This window comes from Colias philodice, chromosome 25 (genome assembly GCF_061535455.1).
Source record: "Colias philodice isolate Cphi_HAF_F1 chromosome 25, ilColPhil1 Martin Lab GWU primary, whole genome shotgun sequence".
NCBI classification, from domain to species: Eukaryota; Metazoa; Arthropoda; class Insecta; order Lepidoptera; family Pieridae; genus Colias; species Colias philodice.
Genome location: NC_143110.1, coordinates 7,603,839 through 7,626,047, shown reverse-complemented (window position 1 = coordinate 7,626,047; position 22,209 = coordinate 7,603,839). Strand labels below are relative to the sequence as shown.

The following is a 22,209-nucleotide window of genomic DNA, read 5'->3' as shown; positions in this document are numbered from 1 at the left end:
AATTAAAAAGTTAAATATTTTGATTTGTAAGTTTTTGAACGAATGAATGGATGTCATAAATCCTTTGGGAATTGGGATATAGGCCAAAGTTTTAACGAATTACAAAATATACTCATGATGAGTTTTTTGATTTTATTGTGTCAATATTTAGGAAATAAACTACATTTCTATTTAACAAAAAATAGTAAGAACTAAGTTGTTGAACTTCTATGTATGGACTATATGATACCTACTATCTATGTATAACTTTATAAATAATATATGTACATACTGTATATTGAAATAATAAAGATTTATGTTTATTTTAATAGTTATTTAAAGGTTTATCACGCCTAGTGTAAATTATAAATCAACAAATATTAAATAATAATTAAGTATTAAATTAATTATGATATGATACTAAATACATTAACATTTAAACAGGAATAATCGAAGTTAGTCAGGTAGTTTTTATAATAAATGGAGGTGATCTTTGAATAGGCACAAAAAATGTAACATACGGCACGGTCATTGACCCCCGGATCATTTGAAATTTGAATCTTCATCTCTATGACCGTGTGAGGTTACTGATTTTTAAATGTCTATTTGATTATCCTATTTCTTACTAATAATGTTGTATGTTTAAAAAGAAACGAATTTATAACATACATCTAGGTTATTAGACTCTTAAAAAGTTTCTTATTTGTAGTGTATTTTTATTAAAATAACGTGAATTAATACATATATTTTTTTAAATGCTAGTTACATGGACGTATAAAAAAAGACGGACGCCGTATTACGAACAAACAACGTGAAGCCACCATAGTAAGCTAGCGATCGTGTAAAGACAATAAACACGCACACACTCTCACCATAGTAAGCTAGTCGGCCGCCATTACGTCGTGAACTACCGACTGATTAACTGCGTCACTGTTTCAAAAAAATATTTAAAATGCCGTCTTGCGTGGTTAAATGGTGTCGCAACAGTACAATTTTAAATAACAAAACACGAGGGATTACATTCCACAGGGAAGCAAGTTATTTCTTTTATGTTTTAATGCCAAAATTATTACGGCAAAATTTATAGAAAAAAATACAGCCGCCATTGTCAACAGGACAGCTGTTGCCATGGCAACATGGCACACACACATGGATGTTTCGCCGCCATTACTAGGCTTCACTCAATGTTTAGGCGATATACCGTCCGTCTTTTTTTATACGTCCATGGCTAGTTAAATATTTTGCAAAAAACGTTGAAAATCTATTCATGAATACATCTAGTACTTCCATTTTCATGGATTTATGCACGTCTATTGCTGTTTCTTAAATTGACTTCATTTATGAGTAAATTTTAATTATATAGATGTACTTGTATAGATTCAGACGAAGCCAGAGAAGGCTCTAGTTTAAAGAAAGTAACGGTCATGTGTGATCTCGATCGCCTATTGTTTTCCCGCGCAATAATCTCAACGTCAGCTACCTAACCACACCTAACTGTTTAATTTGAATACTCGAATAGTTCCCAAGCTTTCGTTTTAAATTTAATATCGTTAATTCAGTAGCTATTTACTCTACAGATTAAAGCAAAACTTTAATTAACTGCCAAGTCTGAAATATTATATTTTTTTTTATTCTTTGGCGAAAAAGAACGCTATGTTGAATTTGTGTAATCTGCCATTTTTGTGTATGTGTTCTTTTTGTGTCTGTAAATCTGTCTATGTGTATCGAAAGAGCTAAAGAATTTGGGGTTTTTTCTTGGACCGTCCAGAGCAGAGTCCAGACGACATGCAGTTTAATTGGTGTTAGGAATAAGGATAGCCTAAATAATTCCTGATAGCAAGATAATATGGTTACCGGGTTACGGCGAGATAGGGACTAAGGAATACTGTATAATGATACTATGATTGTGACATTCTACTACATAACTATACTCGGGCGGTAACAACTACTAATCGATAACTTTACAATGCTGCCAGAACGCGGTTGCAATATTACTGCTATTTTGCAGAAACGATATACATTATGTGTTGCATGGTAAATATAGTTGCACATTTTTACCAACGCACATTAAACACTTGACCGTAATTTGAAGCTTACTTCATTGAGAAGGCACCTAGCTTTTTCCGCCTATTCTTCCCTCTCTTTCCGTTGTATGTATGCTATCTCTCTCGCACACCTCTCCACCAGGTGGCGGGGCGCACGATAATGTCGGGCGCTGGATGTTTTTCATTGGCGTCTAGCTTCCGCCGCGAGAAGGTTGTCTACAAGACTACAACCTTGGTGCTATTAAGTATTAAGTATTGCTTAAAGCAAGTGCTAAAAGTGTTAAAAAGTGTATCCCGTCGGATCGGTACAGTGAGTTATTTTTACATCTATTCTAATAATATTTTACTTAAAAATGAGTAAAAATCTTTAAAGTCAACGGTATAATCGTTGGACTTTATTTAAAATGCTGAGGTTTTTAATGAATCCTTCAGCAATAGTTTATTTTTCAATATGCTTAAATACTTAATAGCATGAATAAAGATATTTAAAATTAACGATACAACCGTTACATTTTACTTGAAATAGTAACTTTTCTTTTGAAATATTTCATTATGCAATATGTACTAATTAATATTTGAATTTTTAATACTGTGAGTAAAGCTATTTTAACGGTGTTACCGTTCGGCTTTACTCGAATCGTTAATATTACTTTTGTGATTATTTGATATTACTAGATATATCAAATACCCTCTCTTGTATATAGATATTTTTAATATTTTATTTCATTTTTAATAATGTGTTTTTATTACAAGGGTACAAGTGAATTTTTCGTGGAAAAATTACAATTAATACTTAGTATGGATATGAGCCAACTCAAAGCTTTACAGGCATACAATCCATTGCTACGACTTTATTACATTGTCGTTATCGCTAGGAACGGTTCGGAATTCCTATCATAGTTTATTACTAAAAATTATCGAACGAGATAAGTCAGCTCCAAGAAGTCACGACATGTCAGAACACGTTGTGATATTATTTTATAAATCGTACGGGAGTTACCGCTCAACTGAATAATGATGGAATTCGCTCATGTATAGTAGATACGTACCATGAATGTTCCACACATTCAAAACTATCCGTAGTCTATACGTGTCCTTTTATGAGTATTATTCTGATCCGTTTTTATGTGAAAATAGACATATTACACACGGCTAATTTGATTGAAAATTACGTTTCCTATGTTCAAATGATGCAACTTTTTTGTTAAAACGAGTAAGTACCAAAAATTTTACAATTAAATTCTTTGGTTTACTGAACTTGTGCTGAAAGGGTTATCGTATAATAATTATCGAGATATCTTAATATAAATTAGATTTAGATACACTTATTTCAAAGGATTTACAATTCACTTCTAACGTTTTAGAATAATATTATAAACTTGTACACCTTGACAAAAAGTAAAAAATTGCGGGTGAGTGGAGATTATTTTGTGCAATTAAATATAACGTCCTACGACGGTATGGTTGCGTTCGTAAGGAATGTTAACGGATATAAAGCAACTAAATGTTACATCGATTGCATGAACAAAAATAAATATGAATCGAAGTTCATTTTAAAATTTAGTGAATTGATTTGAATTATGAATTTATTAAATGTCGCTAACATTGGAAAATAAGTTAAAGGACCTTGTTAATTGCTATATTATTTAAATGATTATTTACTGCTATTTTTATATTAGCACTAAGGTGTATTCTTGCTCGAAGCAGAATACATAAATGTGGCCACTACTCCTCGCAGGGGTTAGCCAGGTCAAATTCACCCTCGCAGGGTGTCTCTTAAGCATTTTTTGGCAGGCCCTACTTATTTCTAGTTACAAACATCCCTCGCGCAGCTGTCGCTCGCAGGGAAATGGTGCAAATATATATCGGCCCTCGCGGGGCTTTGATTACAATCGTCCCTCACGGAAAAGATGGTGCGAATATATATCAGCCCTCGCGGGGCTTTGATTACAACCGTCCCTCATGGAGAAATGGTGCAAATATATATCAGCCCTCGCGGGGCTTTGATTACATCAGTACCTCACGGAGACATGGTGCAAATATATATCAGCCTTCGCGGGGCTTTGATAACAACCGTCCCCACGGGGAAATGGTGCAAATATATATCAGCCCTCGCGGGGCTTTAATGGCGATTGGTGCAAATATACAAAGGATTGATCATTAAAATGATCATAGATATTTGCTTTTGTCAACGAGGACCCACGAAAGAAGTTTTGGATATGACCGTATCGGATCTTCACTCTTCTAAGGTAGGTAGAAAAAGGTTTTGAAATCTACTTCACAGTGGGCAGTATAGTAAATGACCTAATAAATACAATAAAGGTTAGATACGTCAAATAATGGGCGCATGAAATTGATACTTCGTATCCTAAAAGTTTACGCTTCAGGAATCAGGAAACCACCATTGGTTTACCAATTATGGAAATTGGAATTGAACAAATTGTATTTACCAATGCAAAGCCTAATCACAACAAAGGAAGGCGAGTCGGATCAAATATCATCTCGCAGATGATTTGTGGCGGTGGTTTCGAGGATTGTCACCAAGCCTTGTGTCAACGGTATGTTTGGTATCGTAATTAAATGGCACTAGCCGACCAATTTTCATATACAAACATCGGAAGAGATTTTTTAATCGCAAAGCGATTGAATGTAACAAATGACGATTGATTACGTATAGTTGACCTCTCATAGGCCTATTTTAGTTGCCCGGTCTTGTAGGCAATTTATTTGACTCGTTTTTCAACCCATTTGACCTCATTATTGCACCCATGAGATTTTTCTTCGGGGCTCAAACAATAAATCGCTGAGGGATTAGGATAATCGTTTGTTAGACAAGTTTTTTGTCATCCCACCAGGATTATTATATTGTATAATAAAGTTATATATAACTATTAACGTAAAACGTTTAAGTACTCAACGAATGCTGAGAATACTGACTGTTGAGTTACATAGGATAGAGGATAAATAACGGAAAGTCAATCTTTCCAAACAAAAGCCTCTTATTATTAGATATTACTTGGAACCCCTACCCTTAACGAGAAAGCTCTGCCAAATGACTTCTCATTTCTTTGCTTTGAGGGGGGGGGGGGCAATAAATGGAATGTACAGGCTATACGGCTTTTAAAATATAAGTCTGGTAAGCGAACTAAACTTTGCTGGTTTAGTTCTTGCTATATCGCTATCCGTGCCTGCTTCTCGTGTTTACGGGTGAATTAAGTTTATCAATAGTCATAAATGCAATGCTATTCAGAGGATATACTGCATTTAAAACATGACAAAGTCTGGTAAGCGAACTAAAATTTGCTAGTTTAGTTCTTGCTATATCGCTGTCCGTGGCTGCCTCGCGTGTTTACGGATGAATAAAGTAATGTCCTGTCTTCGCATCCACAGCTAACTGTCCTATATTGTCATAATCTTAACACAGATTCATTCGACATAGCTCCCCACGAGCTCAGTTCTTCATTTTTGCACTCGCACAACTGTGGACAACACAAGAGCAATGCCTCCATTGGTAGCAGTTACAATCAAGGGATAACTAACCTTAGGCTAGCCATATTACGGATGTTGGAACAACCGACTATATTCAGGGCAATTTTCTTTGTTCAGTGTAACGTTTAGACTGTCGTAGCATTCCTACGGAACAAAGATGGGATCAGATCTGCATCCTTAACGCAGTTAATCGAAAGGAGATACTTTCAGACGACGATAGTATTCCAAACCCACCATATTCCTTAACATAATAATGCATAGTTAAGCTTATAATCTCTCTTGCCATTATCCTGCAGCAGAATTCCTTGGCGATAATTTATCCTCGTTAGAACGAGCAAGGGTTGTTACGATAATATGAGAAATCCTAGTCAGTTAGAGACCTGAACGACGCGATAGAGTACCGCTATTTCAGTAGTAGTAACACCTAGAAGGGTGAAGGTATTCTGGAAAGCGGAACTGAAGGCCCGGTCAGCAGCATCAGCCACCTAATAGACAGTGTTCAGTGCTGCACCACTATAATCTGCAAAATGACTCTGAAGGTATGAAAATGTGGAGTACATTTTCAAAATATCAAATGATATAGTTGGAATAAAAATCCTATTTGCCTCCGTCTATCCAAAAGACATACGGAGTAGCTAGTAGTAGTTGGTTGAATTAAAATAAAGTAACTATAGTTAAAATCCTTTGTTACTGACTGGATAAATTTGGCTCTTTTCCTATCTGACGTTCATATAGCTGTTGACTGCCTAGTGTTGTGCACAAACACTATTATTATAAACTAGCGGTCCGCCCCGGCTTCGCTCGTGGTACTTACGTTTTCTCTACATAAAAACCATCCTCGTACTTCAAGGAATATAAAAAGAATTATCGAAATCGGTTCAGCCGTTCTCGAGTTATGCGCTTACCAACACATTTTGCGATTCATTTTTATATAAGTATAAGAAGATAAGTCACGTTATGTAGTCCCGAGGCTTTCGGTATATAAGTTCTGATGTAAATCATAATTATATCTTAAAACCGAATTGATTAAAAGTAACGTACTTGGCTGTAGTAATTGCAGTTTTGGGACACAGATAAGCTCCTTATCATTTTAGTCTCTTAAGTTCAGTATATTTGTTTCCAGTACAGAGTTTATGACCTATCAGTTTTAAATAAATAATTCGTGCATTGTACTGAAAGTACTAGCCATGTTTAGATTATGATTGGTGGCGTTGGCTCTAAACATTAATAGATACCGCACGGTTTGGTTGGATGTTAAAAATCTGTATTATAATTAAAACCGTTTACCTGTTTTGATATTTTATTGCCTTATTCAAGGGGTGACCTTTTAAATTTATTTCTGACCCCAAAAGTAAGGACCAAGTTCTCTTCTTGTCCGCTTGTAGCAGGTTGGGTTAAAACTGTGTGAGTTGAGACAGGTGGTAATTCTATGTTAAGATGATTCAATTGTGCTTCTACAGAGTTCTAATTTAATAAATAAAGGTTTGAGTTTGAGGTATTTTTGCCTCGTCGGGATCAGCTGTTGCTTCATTTTGTAAGTAACATCTAAATGCGTAATTGAAAGTCGTTACTGGCGCTTTCGCAGATTTACGCTAAAGATAGTGAAAATTGTAGTAACTTTAACTTTTCAAGCCCAAAAGGTTAACTAAGGTACGCTTGAACCAATCTCATAAGTTCTAATACTTTTAATCATTATGATTAACTTTTTGGTTCTTATTTGATTAACTTTTCATCTGGGATTGTTAATATATTATATAATATAAAAATTTGTGTGATTTATTGGTAGGTATACTATCTGCACACCTTACTCTTTCAAATAAAGAAATAAGTAATTACTTATGTATTCAAATTCACATTGGCGTCCATATATTGTACACCAGGTGGGTAACAAGCAGGTCTCAATGAAGTAAGCTTCAAATTACGGTCAAGTGTTTAATAGCTGTGTTTTACCTGAAAATAAAACACATATTAAATACTTACCTATATTTGAAGCTTACACTTAACGTCCACCTGTTGTGGATTTCGACTCAATGAAAAACATCCAGCGCCCGACATTATCGTGCGCCCCGCCACCTGGTGGAGAGGTGTGCGAGAGAGATAGCATACATACAACGGAAAGAGAGGGAAGAATAGGCGGAAAAAGCTAGGTGCCTTCTCAATGAAGTAAGCTTCAAATATAGGTAAGTATTTAATATGTGTTTTATTTTCAGGTAAAACACAGCTATTATTAATTATTTATTCATTAAGTTATTTGTTACCATAATTTTCTGTTAGGTAGGTACATAATGTTATGTCGAAATAATGTAGAGACTTTTCATACTAGAGCAGGAGAGTAAGATGGCGGGATGAGGCTAGTTTTTAAATATTTATTTTATTACAGTTATGTTTTAATAAAACTTACCAAAAACTCGAACTCACAGAGCTTTTCTTCTTCCTTCTACATAATGATATTCCTCCTTCGTTCTTTATTGAAATGAAATTACTTTTTTATAAAATATGTATATACCTACATACTACGAATTTAATGTTTCTTTCCATCTTTTTTGTACATGGAATGTTTTTTTTTTTTTATTGTGAATAGCGCAATTGTGTTGCCTGTATATAATATTCGTTTTTTTTTAGAATAAGTATCTATAAAATGATTTACAAACGCAATATATAAATTAAAAAAGTGTAATTTCAAGCCGAGACCCGGATGTGTTTATAAAACACAGCAATAAAATTGTGCGTTTCATTTAGTTAAATATTTTACGACTGCACGGCTCTGCAAGTATGTAAGAGTGGTTACTTTTTATTAGTTTTCTCCTATTATATGTATTATGTTCTTCTAGAAAACGGTGAATTTATGTCACACTTGCTAATAAATCGTAATATATTATAATAAATTTAATACAAAATACATATTATGATGAGTATGAAAATTAAAAAAAATATATAATATATAATACCTATAACGTTTTGCACTCTACAACTAAAACTCTACTAACTCTACTCTTCATCTCTAAATGTATTTATTTTTATTATAAGCACCTAGCTAAGTCAAATTTTTAAATTCAACAATTTAAAAATGTACATAAGCATTATAATTTATAATAATCACATAACTAGATAGGACATTTCTCAATTAAAATGAATTATTTATCTCATGTAACACAACATCTTGATTTCAAAACAGCGCATCCATGCATTTTACAACCTTTTACAGACGGATATCACATTAGCCTGGTATTGGGAGGCGTGCCATTGAATATACCTACCGAAATGCACCCAGACAGACGTATAGAACACCACTTCACCCCCTTTACGTCTCAATAGCTACCTACTAGGCGGGCATGTATGACTAAGCTTAAACGCATTTTACAAATTAACATACGTGTTTAACGTGATTTATCGAATATTTTAGACTATGTTCATTAAAAAATAAAGTCAATAAAATAGTAAAATTATGTTTTAAAAAATAAATTAATGATGCAGACACACGCTACAATATTTCTTTTTTCTTAATTTTTTTAATTAATACCAATTCAGCCAGGTACAAACAAATTTAAAAAATATAACTTACTTTTTTAGGTCCGTTTTGGACGATGGTCTCGTATTCCAATCCTTCCACTGACATTTTTTAATTTTTTAAAACACCAAGGAGTTATCACTGTTTTATGGCGCACGTAGCAATTGTATCGATTTGATTGTTAGCGTAAAAAATATTTTACGGCTGCGTCGCGTCAACGTTAGAACACTAAACGATTTGTTAAATCACTGTATCCATTAATTTCGATTCGTCGAATTGAACGCCAAATGACCGCGCCACCGACAGGCACGAATGCAACAACCGATGTGACGCCCACACACTACACAGACTCCCTTCTCCAGTGAATGACTACACACTACACACGGCAAGTGCATGCATAAAATTCTACGAGCGGGCAAACCACGGGCAAACCTGTTACCAGAAACAATCTTATCGAAATGATAAGTAAGTATTGAACATACGATCTTACATGAGTTGCAGGAATACGTCGTTATTTTTATATTTTTTACACACTATATTTTCAAACAAAGGTTAAACCCTTGTTAAACCACAGTTAAACTACCCTTACCTTTATTTTTTTTTAATAATATACAGTACTTTTTTTTCAAGAGAAATGTTCAGGGTATTTATTGGTATCAGTTTGCGTTTGAAAAACCATTGAGTTAGTAATTATTTTAAATAATGCTTCCTGGATCGAGTTGTTCAGGTCAGATGTAGAAGAATGGAATTTTTCGTTCTTGCTTGATGATTATATTTGTGGCCTTGGCTTAAAAAATTTCATTTAATAAATTTGACATAATATTTGAAACTATAGTCTATCAAATTAAGTTCAATTATCCGTACATCAACAGGAATGGGTACTTAAGGCGGGTTAAGCAGGTTGGTATTGTAGTCTCATGAAGTGTATCAGTATTATAAACTATTTAATGAAATAGAGCTTTCTTCAAGGTGAAATATTTAACATCTTCATTAATTAAATGGTTTTGTGTTTTTTTTTTACAAATTTTAGCATCCGTATGTAGTATGCTTATGCTTTATGGCCATTTTTTTTGTTTTTAATTGAAAGGTGCGGCTTATCTTATATCTTTTTTAAGCAAATTAATACGTTCTTCTAATATTTTTCATATATATACTTAAAATTTAATAATTAATTAAATTATACTTTAAAGTACATCATTTTTATTTTCATTTCTAATAATAATTAAAAATAAAATCAATAACTATACATAATTATTTTGGATAAATAATTATTTTGCGTGTGGCATACTATTATGATATCTGACAGTGACAACTGACAAATGACAGAATCGTATCGGTAAATGTGACGGCAAATTTGTAAACATAACATTGTTTATTAATTTAAAGCTTGATAAGTAATTTTATTTTATAAACTGTTTTATGATGATCTCCAGCCCTTGCTAAGTAAATATATATCGAGTCATAACTCATAACGCACTGTGCTGGTTATTGAAGAAAGCGTAAACATAGATAGCTAGGTTATATTTTTATTAAAAATGTGTGAAGAATTGAAAGTACTAAAACAAGGCGCAGAAGCGAAGTTGTATATTTGTAATTATTTAGGAAAACCTGCGTTAATAAAGGAAAGATTCAAGAAGAACTACAGGCATCCTGACCTAGATGAAACCATTACTAAAGAAAGGATAAAAAACGAAGCTAGATCCATCGTGCGTGCTAAAGCGGCTGGAGTTAGAACTCCAACTTTATATTTAGTAGATTTCGAACGACGAAGAATTTATATGCAGCATTTTGAAAATAGCATCACAGCAAAAGATTTGATCATACAAATGAAAAAATCGGGAACAGGCGATGTTGCCAGCCTCGATGCTCTTGCCCAAAAAATAGGTGAAACCGTTCGAAAACTGCATGATAATAATATTATTCATGGAGATTTGACCACTTCTAATATATTGCTTGTTGAAAAAAATCCCAGTCCAAGTGAACTAAATTGGCTTGATCATGATAATATTGAGTTAGTTATGATTGACTTTGGCTTATCCCATGTAGATTCTAGTGCAGAAGATAAAGGGGTAGACTTATATGTACTAGAAAGAGCCTTAATTAGTACACACAATGATTGTCCTGATCTATTTTCAAAAATCTTTGATGCTTATAAAAGCTATTGCAAAAGTAACATAAAGGAAATTATATCCAAGTTTGAAGAAGTAAGAGCCAGGGGAAGAAAGAGGACAATGGTTGGATAGCAAATTGTTTTTGTATTAAAATATGTTTAATAATTTATATTTCTTTTCATTTTATAACCATAAAAATCATTACCTTTTAAAGAAAGGTTACCAAGGAAACTATATTATAATATTATGGTCTTATTCATATAAATTATAAACAATGAACATGTGTACAATACTTAAATTCTTATTGGAAATTTGCTAATATTGGACTATAATTTGTTATAATAATTATAATAATTACTGAGGCTCAAATGTTTTTTTAATAACTAAAATTTTACAATAAATAACAAACATAACATGCTTATAATAAAATATTATTTACTTATAGATCTTTCGATACAAAAAGCTTCATCTTAAACGTTTTACTTAATTTCATGTAGAATTAGGTATATTATTTGAGTATATTTTACCATCACAGTTTACCATGTGTGCCATACACATACATGTGTATGGCACACATTATTATCATAAGATATATATCCAATACAATTAATTTATCTAAAGGGGCCATTATCTTATTATTATTATAGTCGAGCCAATTTAATAGGCAACATTTGACGTCTATCAATTTTATCTTCGAAGAGAGGTAACCTGCTTAAAAATATCGATTAAAGTGAATTAATCGATACGGATTTGAAACATTTGTCAATCGAATTTATTAATTTATGGTGATTTTTATTCACAAGTAATCAATGCATTCGATTCTAGATTTCAGATTTCGATTTTTAGAGTAACGTCTCTGGTATTTAAAAAGAAAAAAGGTTTATTGACACAAAATTGTAGCGACGTCAGTTCTTCAATTCAGATTTCAGAAATTGTTTATTATGTTTAGAATGGTTTATCAGTAAAATGAAATCTTAAAATTACTTGTATCGGTCATTATTATTATAAATATATAATCGTAATTGAAAAAAGTTTAGCAAATGTGCAGTTCTAACAAAACGAAATATCATGTTATTCTATGTCGTCGTTACTAGGTTACGTTTTTGAATTTTGTTGAACTGTCAAATGTTGCCTATTAAAATGGCTCTACTATAATTGTTATACAAATTATATTTTATAAGGATTTTTTTATTGCTCGTCATTAGTGTTGCCGAACTATCGATAGTTTGACTATCGATAGTTGACCTTGAAAATAAGTCAGAATATCGATAGCACTATCGATAGTATCGATATTATCGATACTATCGATACTATCGATAGCGTTAATCATGGAATACTATTGATGAACTGCAATAGTATCGATAAAATCGATAGTATTGATTGCCAATAGTTGCTATACTATCGATACTGTCGATAGTATCGATACTATTGCTACTGAATATTGCAACTACAATCGATACTATCGATAGTACTGATACTATCGATAGTTTTGAGCTATCGATAGTAGTAAATTGTGCAATAGTATTGTTCACGATTTCTTGGTATAATGGGTCAGTCAATGGGCTTATTGGATTACGAATTAACGAACTAAAAAAAATGGATTGTACAAAGCGCCAATAGATAACTTGAAAAGTATTATAACCAAACATCTAGTTCTCTGTCATCCACTATAATATTATTGATAAAGCAATACTATCGAGAAAAAGGTCACTATCGATGGGACGATATTATCGATAGTATCGACACTATCGATAGTATCGATAGTTCGTTCGATATTGAGCTTCGATAGTATCGACACTATCGATAGTATCGATAGTTCGTTCGATATTGAGCTTCGATAGTATCGATACTATCGATGGTATTGCTATGTGTCGATAGTATTTACGCTTATAGGACTATCGATACTATCGATAGTATCGACACTATCGATAGTATCGATAGTGCTATCGATACTATTGCTTTTCCCCAACTATCGATAGTTAATCGATAGACTATCGATAGTGGACTATCGAGCGGCAACACTACTCGTCATATTTTTTATTTAGACAAATTAACTGGCAAGTTTATATTCGTAATGTCAAAAATTAAAATAACCTCAAATCTTAAGAATTCATGTCTTAACCTGAGTGTTTGTTTATTTAAAATATAGTGCAATTTAATAAATAAAATAAGCCACAATGAAGCAGCACTTACGCTGTTTATCAAAATCTCTTCTATATAATAAAAACTTGACGTCTCCTTTATCTATAAGTAAGTAAAAATTCGAAAATTTCGATGAACAATTTTGTTTTGATAATTTGCACTTCTTTTATTTTATTTATAGGATTATTAAGTACACAAGAAGCAGTTGAACGCCGTCACCACCTATTTGAACTAGAAAAGAAAAGACAGATAGAAAATGTTGGGCGAATCGAGAAAATAGAAGTAAACTACAAGGGTATCCCTAAAGATTGTACACTGGTCATGAATAAAGATATGTCTACGCCGTATGACTGTGCTAGACGTAAGTTTATAGCTATTTAAAAAAAATACATACGAATCATACCTATCATAAATATTAAATATACTTGTGCTGTGTTCGCGACTTCGATCTTTCGTGCGTAGATTCATATATTTTCTATTGTCGTACTGATAGTGAAGTGTCATTACACTAAAAAATGTCTAAGGGCGGCCGTACACCGTACCGCTTCAAGCAGTTGAGATCGACGGCTTGAAGCCGCGTGGTGAACTATAGACATTCATTCACTGCCGTACACGGACTGCTCGAGCAGTCACAACTGACCACTCGAGCAGTCCGTGTACGTCGCTCAGCCGTTAACTGCTCGAGCAGTCCGTTTACGGCCAGGCTAATAAAACGTAAAATGGTTTCAGATCTAAGTCAATGGCATGCAGAGAGCAGTGCTCTAGCTCTGCTTGATGGTATGGTTTATTGGGACATGCATAAACCACTTACAGAAAGTTGTACATTGGAAGTAAGTTATTTTATACATAATGCATTATTATGAGTCATTAGAATTATTTATCTATAAATATATTTATCTTAAGAATTTGTTGAGTTCAGCTTTTTCAATGTTTATAATTAATTTGCGTTTGTAAGTCTTGTTTACCTGCTTCCACAATCAGCTGATTCTCTTGTATATTTTTTTTTCAGAAACGTTTGGTCATAAGCTTTTGTTTAAAATATGAGACAATTTAGAAAAAGCAATAACAGTGCTTGTTTGCATGCCTACCTCTTACTTCACGAAAAATCCAGAACTTTTCCATTCCCCTATATTAATCTATATTTTTATTCTCAGTTACAAAACTTCACAGTAGCGGAGCCGCAGCAGGTAAACAAGGCATTCTGGAGGACATGCTCCATGGTGCTTGGTGTCTGTGCGATGAAAGCATTCAAAGATAGCGTTCCAGTGAAATTACATAGCTTTCCTGGTCCAGATAGTGAGTATTGGTTGTTGACTGTTGTTATAGGTCTGCTTATCTGAATCATAATTCAATTAATATTGCTTGAAAAAAATGTGATAAAAATTTTGAGGAATGAGTTATTTATAAAGAAGTTACTGATTGATTTAGTATATTTTTTTAGAATGATACTTTTTTATGAGTGTTGAAGCATTGAAATTATTGCAATGTAATATACAGTACTAGCTTCCCGCCCGCGGCTTCGCCCGCTTTGCCTAAAACCTAATGAATTATATACCTACTAAAACCTTCCTCTTGAATCATTGCTATAGGATTTATATTATTGCTTGCAAATCTAGTTGTTTATTGTACATCAAAGAAATAACTCCATTTCGTTTTCCAGTACGCAGCGGTTCATTCATATACGACATTGACTTACCAACTCTACCGGACTGGAAACCAACTCAACAAGAGTTGCACACACTCAGTGCGGAGTTCGTTATGTTAACTCGAGCAGGTTTGCCCGTGCAGAGACTGGATGTGAGCGAACAGCTTGCGTTAGAAATGTTTAAAGATGAACACAAGGCTGGACAAATACCGATTATTGCGTCAGGCAATGGTAAGTAAGGGTTATCTACCCATACAGTGCAGTGGTATAGTTATGGAAAGATAGAGTAAAATTGTCGCAAGAGGGTCCTGTTTAAATCAGCTGTTTTATTAATAGCCTAGGCACTTTATTAAATAGCACCGTTCAATTAACTTTTATCAAATGATAAATTTGTTATCTTTACTTTATTTATTTAAATTTTTATATTATTTTAAATAATCAATCAATCCCTTTCTCTTTATAATAATTATTACGTACATAAATTAGAAATCACTCAGTGCTAAATATTGGTTTGTATCAATAAAAAATGGTCTGATACTTTCACTTCTGTATTTATTAATTTAATAAAACATTGCAGGTAAAGTGACATTGTACAAAATAGGAAAGTACGTGGATATATCGAAAGGACCAATGATTAGTAACACAGCGCAGATCGGCAAAGTGGCTATAACTTCTGTACATAAAATTGCTGGTGAGTTACATTATATATATGGTTGTTATTCTTATTTATGTGCTGTGTGTTTAGTTCTGTGTGTGTTTTTTTTAAAATTGGTAACATTCAATTCAGATTCTCTGTTGATTTTCGTGATACCTATAAAACTAATATACGTATTAGAATATTTTGTTTGTAATTTGTTATTTTTATAGTGACAGTTAGAAAAGCCATTTATTTGTTTTCAATTTGTAAAAAAACTTATATATCAATTGATTTACGAATAAATACATTACCGTTAAATTATTCCAATATTTTTTGTGTTTTAGGATCACCAGACAGTGATGTGAAGCAATTATACAGATTCCAAGGTGTGGCATTGCCTGTTGGTGTTGTTTTGAACCACTTTGCATTCTCAATTCTTACAGAGAGGGCCAAGAAATTGGTAAGTTATTTATTTATATACAGGATGGAAACAGTAGGTGGGTAGTGGGAAAAAAGGTACTTTAAATATGGAGATAGCAAAATTAACTGAATAGAAACATTCAAATATTTTGAAATTCACTTACCACATAAATGTAATAGAACTGGCAAAAAATAAACATTCGTTATTTTATTCTTCCATCGATACAAATAATGAGAAAGATACCCTCTCTATAAAATATTACTGTTCTTAATCACTAACATGAAGATTTTTTTCATATTTTTATAGATATTTTCCCTCATTATTTAATTCTTTTTTTCCAGAATTCTGCTCGATCGCCAATAAACCCACTAGACACGCGGGAATCACAAAGCGTAGCGGCTACAGCGTAATTTAGTTTAATTTTGTAGTTTTAGATGTAAGGAAATAAATATTGTTCAAATTCGCTTGTTGTATTATTTACGAAACCATAGTAAAAGGCAACATACGTCGTATATACTATCATCTATCTATAAGTATTACTATTATAAAGAATTAAATTATCTTACTGTGTATTTCTTAAAAAAAAATCAATAAACTACTTGCTGTATTTAAAATATTCTTCAACTAGAAATTCATCATATTCCAGAGTGAGCGCAAGTCGCAACCGAAATAGAATTAGTAGAGTTTCGAAAATAATTAAAAATCTATGTTTACAATGATTTATTCAAGTATCCGACTTCGGTTTCTTAGCATCAGATGGTCCGTCTTCATCGTCCAAAAAAATCGGTTTCGGTTGCGTTTTCTTATACGCTGGAGCAACCCAGAAGGGATTTTCCTCTGCATCTTTAGCGAACTTCAAAATGGCTTCCCTTGGATCCTGATCATCATCAACCCTTTTGGAAAGTCCCAAATTCCTTATAACGAAGGAACTTAGAGTACTTCCAGAAGCTGCTACCCTTCCACCCTGACCAGAGGTTATAGGTAGATCAGGTCTGTGCGATTTCAATGGGTCTAACCTATCTTTTTCCATTTTCTTCTTATTTGTCCGTAACTTTTCTTGTTTAAATAGTGGTAAGGCGTGTGGAGTAATGATTTGCTGTGAGCTAACGACTTCTATGGACTGTTTCTTTCTATGTGTTTTTACTATACACAGTTTAGCGCCGCGCAAACTTCTCTTGCTATCGTAATAACATTTTACAACACCGTTTCCACAACCGACAAATAATTGGTTTAACTTCGCATGCCAAATTGCTTTGATCACGTGAGATTTCGTCACATCTATATGCGATACTTCTTCGAACGTTTTAACATTGTAGAATATTAATCTACCAACATCCTGGTTTCTTTGTAGCGATTCGCCCGTAAATACCATATTATCGTCTGGACTGAAACCGCAGTCAGTTTGTTCATATCTTGAGAATAGACCCCCAAATACATTGAGCGGTTTCTTAAACGCTCGCAAATCCCAGACTTTCATTGTATCGTCATTGCCTCTAGTTGCGAGATAGGACCCCAAGTAAGAAAACGCTATGCTCGATATTTCTGACTGCTTTTGATGTGCGTTTCGAAGTAAGGTCGATGTGTTGACAAAGTTCTTTCTATGGTCCCACATTTGTATGGACCCGTCGTAGCATCCACAAGCCACTGTATTGCCATCTCTAGAAAAGGCACAAGATGTAGGATTTGTTTTTAATCCTCCCTGTTGTCGTGGTTTTATGACTGCTTTGTGTTGTTTTGGGTTTTCTGTGAGCCATAACCTGAGGGTGCCATCTTGTGCGCAAGTCATGAATTCTTCGCGGATGTGTGGGTGCCAGCAGCCGCTGTTTAACGCTGCTGTGTGACCTTTTGTTCTGAAAATAAAATAAATAAATATTATAGGACATTATTACACAAATCGACCTAGTCCCACAGTATGCTCAATTAAGGCTTGTGTTGTGGGTACTAGGCGACGATAAATATAATATTTTATAAATACATATACAGATAACACCTAGACCCAAGAACAAATAATTGAGTTCATCACACAAATATTTGCCCTGACCGGGGATCGAACACGGGACCGTCGGCTCAGTAGGCAGTTACTTTACCACAGTGCCAACCGCGTCGTCAAATATTTATTTAGATACATATTTGATTTTACATTTTTATCATTTGCAAAGTGGAAAATGGAAAATGGAAACAAAATCTTAACATATTTGCTTACTTCTTATAAAACATTGAATACTATAATCTTTAGATTAAGCTTGTAAAATATTGAAAAATTGAAATCCGTAACATCTAAACGTATTATTCGTAGATTTATTGTAACATATTCCCGCAAGATTGCAATCAAACAGCGTTTACAATTTTACGGGGACATATATAACACAGTATTCACATACGTACAACACAATTTTTATTCATAGATTACCTATTCCTGATCGTAAGTGACAGTGCGTCCTAAGTTGGAGATTATTTACATAGAAAGTGCCTATTCTCATTATCTTTAAATATTGAAGCTTTTCCAGCTGCATATAAGTTCTCAATGTATAATAATATTACTAGCTGTGCCCTGCGGTTCTACCTTTATTGCTCAACAAACAAACTCTTCAGCTTTATAATATTAGTATACTAGCGGTCCGCCCCGGCTTCGCCCGTGGTACATATTTCGCAATAAAAGGTAGCCTATGTTCTTTCTCAGGGTCTAAAGATTATCTGTGCCAAATTTCATCAAAATCGGTCCAGTAGTTTATGCGTGAAAACCATACATACATACATACATACAAACCTTTCCTGTTTATAATATTAGTATATATTTACCTAGCCATATCAGTGATATATTGATCTCCCTTCACACACTCGAGCACCTCAAAGCCGTCTCTATCTAGCACTTTGGCCTGTGCCGCACCACTCACAACCAAAATGGAGTCCCCAGTTGCTGAATATTGTAGCGCTCGTATTGGGTGATTCTCGCACGGTTGGAGGGTACGGAACGAACGCATTGATGAGTCCATACCTGGTGGAATTAAAAAAAAAATTGGTTGTCTGTAAAATCGGTTTACTGACGATAGTTGAATGTGACAACGTCCGATTGTGCTTCTTTGTCGCTCGTTCCGCGCTCTCGCTTGCACTTCAAGCCACTTTTACATGGAACGCCTCAGAGCGAGGTAATGCCGCATGAGTCATGTTTTTGCGTGCGTGCAGCCGGCTCTATCGAATTATAAGACGTTGTCACGTCAATAATTAATGATAAAGACAGAAGGGTAAATGTTATTTGGCAATGAGGGGTTACTTATTAAGAATGTTATGATTTGCAATCCAATTAATTGACACTAAAAGCTACTATTTTTATGAAAAGTAGCTGTAATGTGCATTCAAACTTTTTCAGTCAGTTCAGACATTAAATTTGGATAGGATATTCTGGAGATATTAGCCTTAGATTTCTTTGTCAAAACAATATTTTAAAATTGTGTAGATAGCAGAGGATATAAAATTGTTTGTTGCAATTAATTTACAATTGTGAAATGCTATACTTAAAAAGCTAATGTGACAAATTATGAATAAATAATCTACTCAATATTTTATTCTAATAAAATGAAATTATCATCTTACCAGCAAAATCCCAAAACGACACATCATAATCCACAGAGCCAGTTGCCAAGCGAGCACCTGATGGGTCCACCGCTAGAGCTACTACAGCTTTTGTGCCGTGGTACATTTCCACCTGTAAACAATAACATAACGGCCAAGTCAGAAATAAGTATGCAAGAATCTGATATGGTTGGAGATTAAATTTAATGATCAAATGTGCATTGATAATTTTAATAAAAAAAATTTGAGCCATCTAGAGTCCCCTGGCGATCTAACATCGACATTATTTAGAAATTTGCGATTGAATAAATCGCGTTTAAAATCCGTTAAAAAGTATTTAATTTCTAAATGTATAATACTCGCGTAAAATCAAACACTAGAAAATACTATCGACATTATTTTGTACACTGAATTTAGTAAGTAGCGACGCGTCGCCACGCCATATATTGGTTTCACGTGCGCCTATAGATGATTCACATCAAAAATTCTAAATAATTTGATAAAATTGATGTCTTAAAGAAAATTATCAGCATATCACAACACATACTATAAAATGTATTCATCTAGTGCTATAAAATACTAAATTCTTGCCTAGGTACAATAAACTTTGCTGAAGCTTTAAATAAGCTTACCTCATGTGAGTTAGGTATCCGTTTATCCAAACTAAGTTCCTCATCGTCAGAATCGCTCAATTCATTGTAACTATCATCAGAATCTCTGTCATCTTTTTGTTTTTCCGGTTTTAATATATTTTCAGGTATTGGTGGGCCGATTACCTCTTCATCGTCACTTTCTTGAGATTTGGTTGGTGGTAAAGGACCTTTAAAAATATTATATAAATATTTTAAGTCAATATTTCTTCAACATGATTGAGTCAATTTATATAGAAAAGGTCATAAAAAGGTGCAGCTATTCTTTAGTTATCTTCATATCACAATATAATTTTATACAAGTAACTACATTTTGTTTCTTATGGAATTTTAATTTAATCAAAAATAAATATCAAAACAATCAATTAATGCCTGACAGATAGTATCTCATTTCTGGCATTTTTTTTCTATATTTTAGTAGTATCAGTCCCATGTAGTATTGAAAATTTTGTGCCCTACATTTAGAGTACTGCATTAAAAGTTCTACTTATCTAAAAGGAGGTTATAATTTAGTAACATTTTAACTTACCTATGACTTCATCATCTTTTTTAGCCTTTTGCTCCAGCTCTGCCTGTTTCTTAGCAACTTCTTGCGCGGTTTTCCTCGCACGTTCCATCATTTCTTCCACGTCGAAGTTCTTTGCCTTCTTACCGAAGTTTTTAATACCCATAACCTTTTGTACATGTTGGTTTTCTAAATCGTCTGATAATTCTTCAATTTCCTTTTGCTCCTGTATCGGAGTGCGCCCGAAAGTACCGAAGCCCGACGTTGATTCATTGTCTTTTTTTTCCTTTTGAAAGTTTAATGTGATTTTGCCGAAAGATATCGGTTTCTTACTCATCTTTGTGTATTCTTAGGTTTATCAATTTTATACAAAATCAAACATACACGATCGAAATTAATGCTTTACACGTAAAATACCATATTATTTATTAGGGTTTAACCGACAAACCATTGATATTTATTTATAATTAAATACAAAAACAAAATACACTGCTGGGGCACGGCACTGTTTAATGTTTATAAATATTTGACGTTTTGCGTTTAACATTGACATTATTTGACACATGACACACCTAATGCCCACAGAGTAAGTAATATAAATCAAAATGCTATTCACTAGGTTTTTAAAATAACGTCGATTTCCGTGGTTTTTCTGCCTCTATTTGTTTTTTATGTGGTTTTTTATGTATGCTTAGATTTTTAAAACTACACTATACTTTTCATATTAGATGTCTGCTGTATTTTCATAGCTTCATCTGCTGCTGCTGCAAAAAAGAACATTGATATGCTATGACCAAGACGCTTATATACCCTAGATCATTAAGTAATGGATGGAGTACGCTGGCAAATGTTCTAACTAAACTTTCTGCTGATTTTGGTGCGGGGAGGGTAACTCACACTATTGAAACACAATCACACATTCACAAAAATGATTTGTGTCACGAAAGTCGTAAAAATTTACGACATAGTTTTTAAATACAACTCTATCCCTAAGTTCATAAAGATTAAATTTGTATTTCATTCCAAGTTGTCTCATGGGGAGTGCGGTTCAATATCGCCTTCTAAATTCAACTTTATAACTTAGGGCATAAAGATTAAATTTGTATTTCTTTAAAAGATAGTCTCGTAAGGAATGCGGTTCATTATCGCGTTTTAAATTCAACTTTATCTCTTAGTTCATAAAGATTAAATTTGTATATTTTCTTTCCATGATAGGCTCGTGGGGCCGCATCAATGATCGAGTAAACATGACTCGATTATTTGTCTTGATCATATCGCTAAACGATACATCGACGATTATTAGAAATTGCATTTAATTAGAAATGTACGTTAAAAAAATAAAAAAAATATACACAAATGAAAGGTTATTCCATCTTTTTTAATATTCGACATGTTTGAATTGCTTCTGCAAGACTTGACAGTGCAAAACGGCATTTTTAGCGGAGCACTCGCAGACGTCGCGTCCTTTCGATGTTTTACGAATACGCAGAGTGTTTGTAATCGATTA

The 22,209-nt window shown here is 33.5% G+C and overlaps 4 protein-coding genes across 4 annotated transcripts in view; 2 read left to right on the top strand and 2 right to left on the bottom strand.

Moving 5' to 3' along the window:
- LOC149477507 (coactosin-like protein) overlaps positions 1–9,396 on the bottom strand; it is a 31,888-nt gene extending 22,492 nt beyond the window's left edge. The window contains exon 1 of the mRNA XM_089710514.1: positions 9,076–9,396. Coding sequence (XP_089566640.1) covers positions 9,076–9,129 — 54 coding nt within the window. The 5' untranslated portion in view covers positions 9,130–9,396. The remainder of the gene's footprint in view (positions 1–9,075) is intronic.
- Positions 9,397–10,352: 956 nt separating this feature from the next.
- On the top strand, positions 10,353–11,299 carry Tcs5 (TP53 regulating kinase). Its single transcript, XM_089710651.1, has one exon. It carries the CDS (start codon positions 10,557–10,559, stop codon positions 11,262–11,264), a length of 708 nt encoding a protein of 235 aa, XP_089566777.1. The 5' UTR covers positions 10,353–10,556; the 3' UTR covers positions 11,265–11,299.
- A 1,901-nt stretch (positions 11,300–13,200) lies between these two features.
- On the top strand, positions 13,201–16,440 carry mRpL39 (mitochondrial ribosomal protein L39). Its single transcript, XM_089711077.1, has 8 exons — positions 13,201–13,382; positions 13,456–13,635; positions 14,004–14,104; positions 14,429–14,570; positions 14,935–15,150; positions 15,497–15,610; positions 15,901–16,016; positions 16,319–16,440. Exons 1-8 carry the CDS (start codon positions 13,310–13,312, stop codon positions 16,385–16,387), a joined length of 1,011 nt encoding a protein of 336 aa, XP_089567203.1. The 5' UTR covers positions 13,201–13,309; the 3' UTR covers positions 16,388–16,440.
- Positions 16,441–16,680: 240 nt separating this feature from the next.
- Positions 16,681–21,226, bottom strand: LOC149477504 (gastrulation defective protein 1 homolog). Its single transcript, XM_089711076.1, has 5 exons — positions 20,727–21,226; positions 20,180–20,367; positions 19,569–19,680; positions 18,777–18,972; positions 16,681–17,827 (listed from the first exon to the last, which is right to left on the bottom strand). Exons 1-5 carry the CDS (start codon positions 21,037–21,039, stop codon positions 16,702–16,704), a joined length of 1,935 nt encoding a protein of 644 aa, XP_089567202.1. The 5' UTR covers positions 21,040–21,226; the 3' UTR covers positions 16,681–16,701.
- Positions 21,227–22,209: the final 983 nt, after the last annotated feature.

Coding starts and splice junctions, on each gene's coding strand:
- mRpL39 (XM_089711077.1), top strand. CDS start 13,310: ATGAAGCAGCACTTACGCTGTTTATCAAAATCTCTTCTATATAATAAA. Junction 14,571..14,934: donor TAGCTTTCCTGGTCCAGATA/GTGAGTATTGGT, acceptor TTCGTTTTCCAG/TACGCAGCGGTTCATTCATA. Junction 15,611..15,900: donor TTCTGTACATAAAATTGCTG/GTGAGTTACATT, acceptor TTTGTGTTTTAG/GATCACCAGACAGTGATGTG.
- Tcs5 (XM_089710651.1), top strand. CDS start 10,557: ATGTGTGAAGAATTGAAAGTACTAAAACAAGGCGCAGAAGCGAAGTTG.
- LOC149477504 (XM_089711076.1), bottom strand. CDS start 21,039: ATGAGTAAGAAACCGATATCTTTCGGCAAAATCACATTAAACTTTCAA. Junction 20,368..20,726: donor AAAAGATGATGAAGTCATAG/GTAAGTTAAAAT, acceptor ATATTTTTAAAG/GTCCTTTACCACCAACCAAA. Junction 17,828..18,776: donor TATATCACTGATATGGCTAG/GTAAATATATAC, acceptor TTTTATTTTCAG/AACAAAAGGTCACACAGCAG.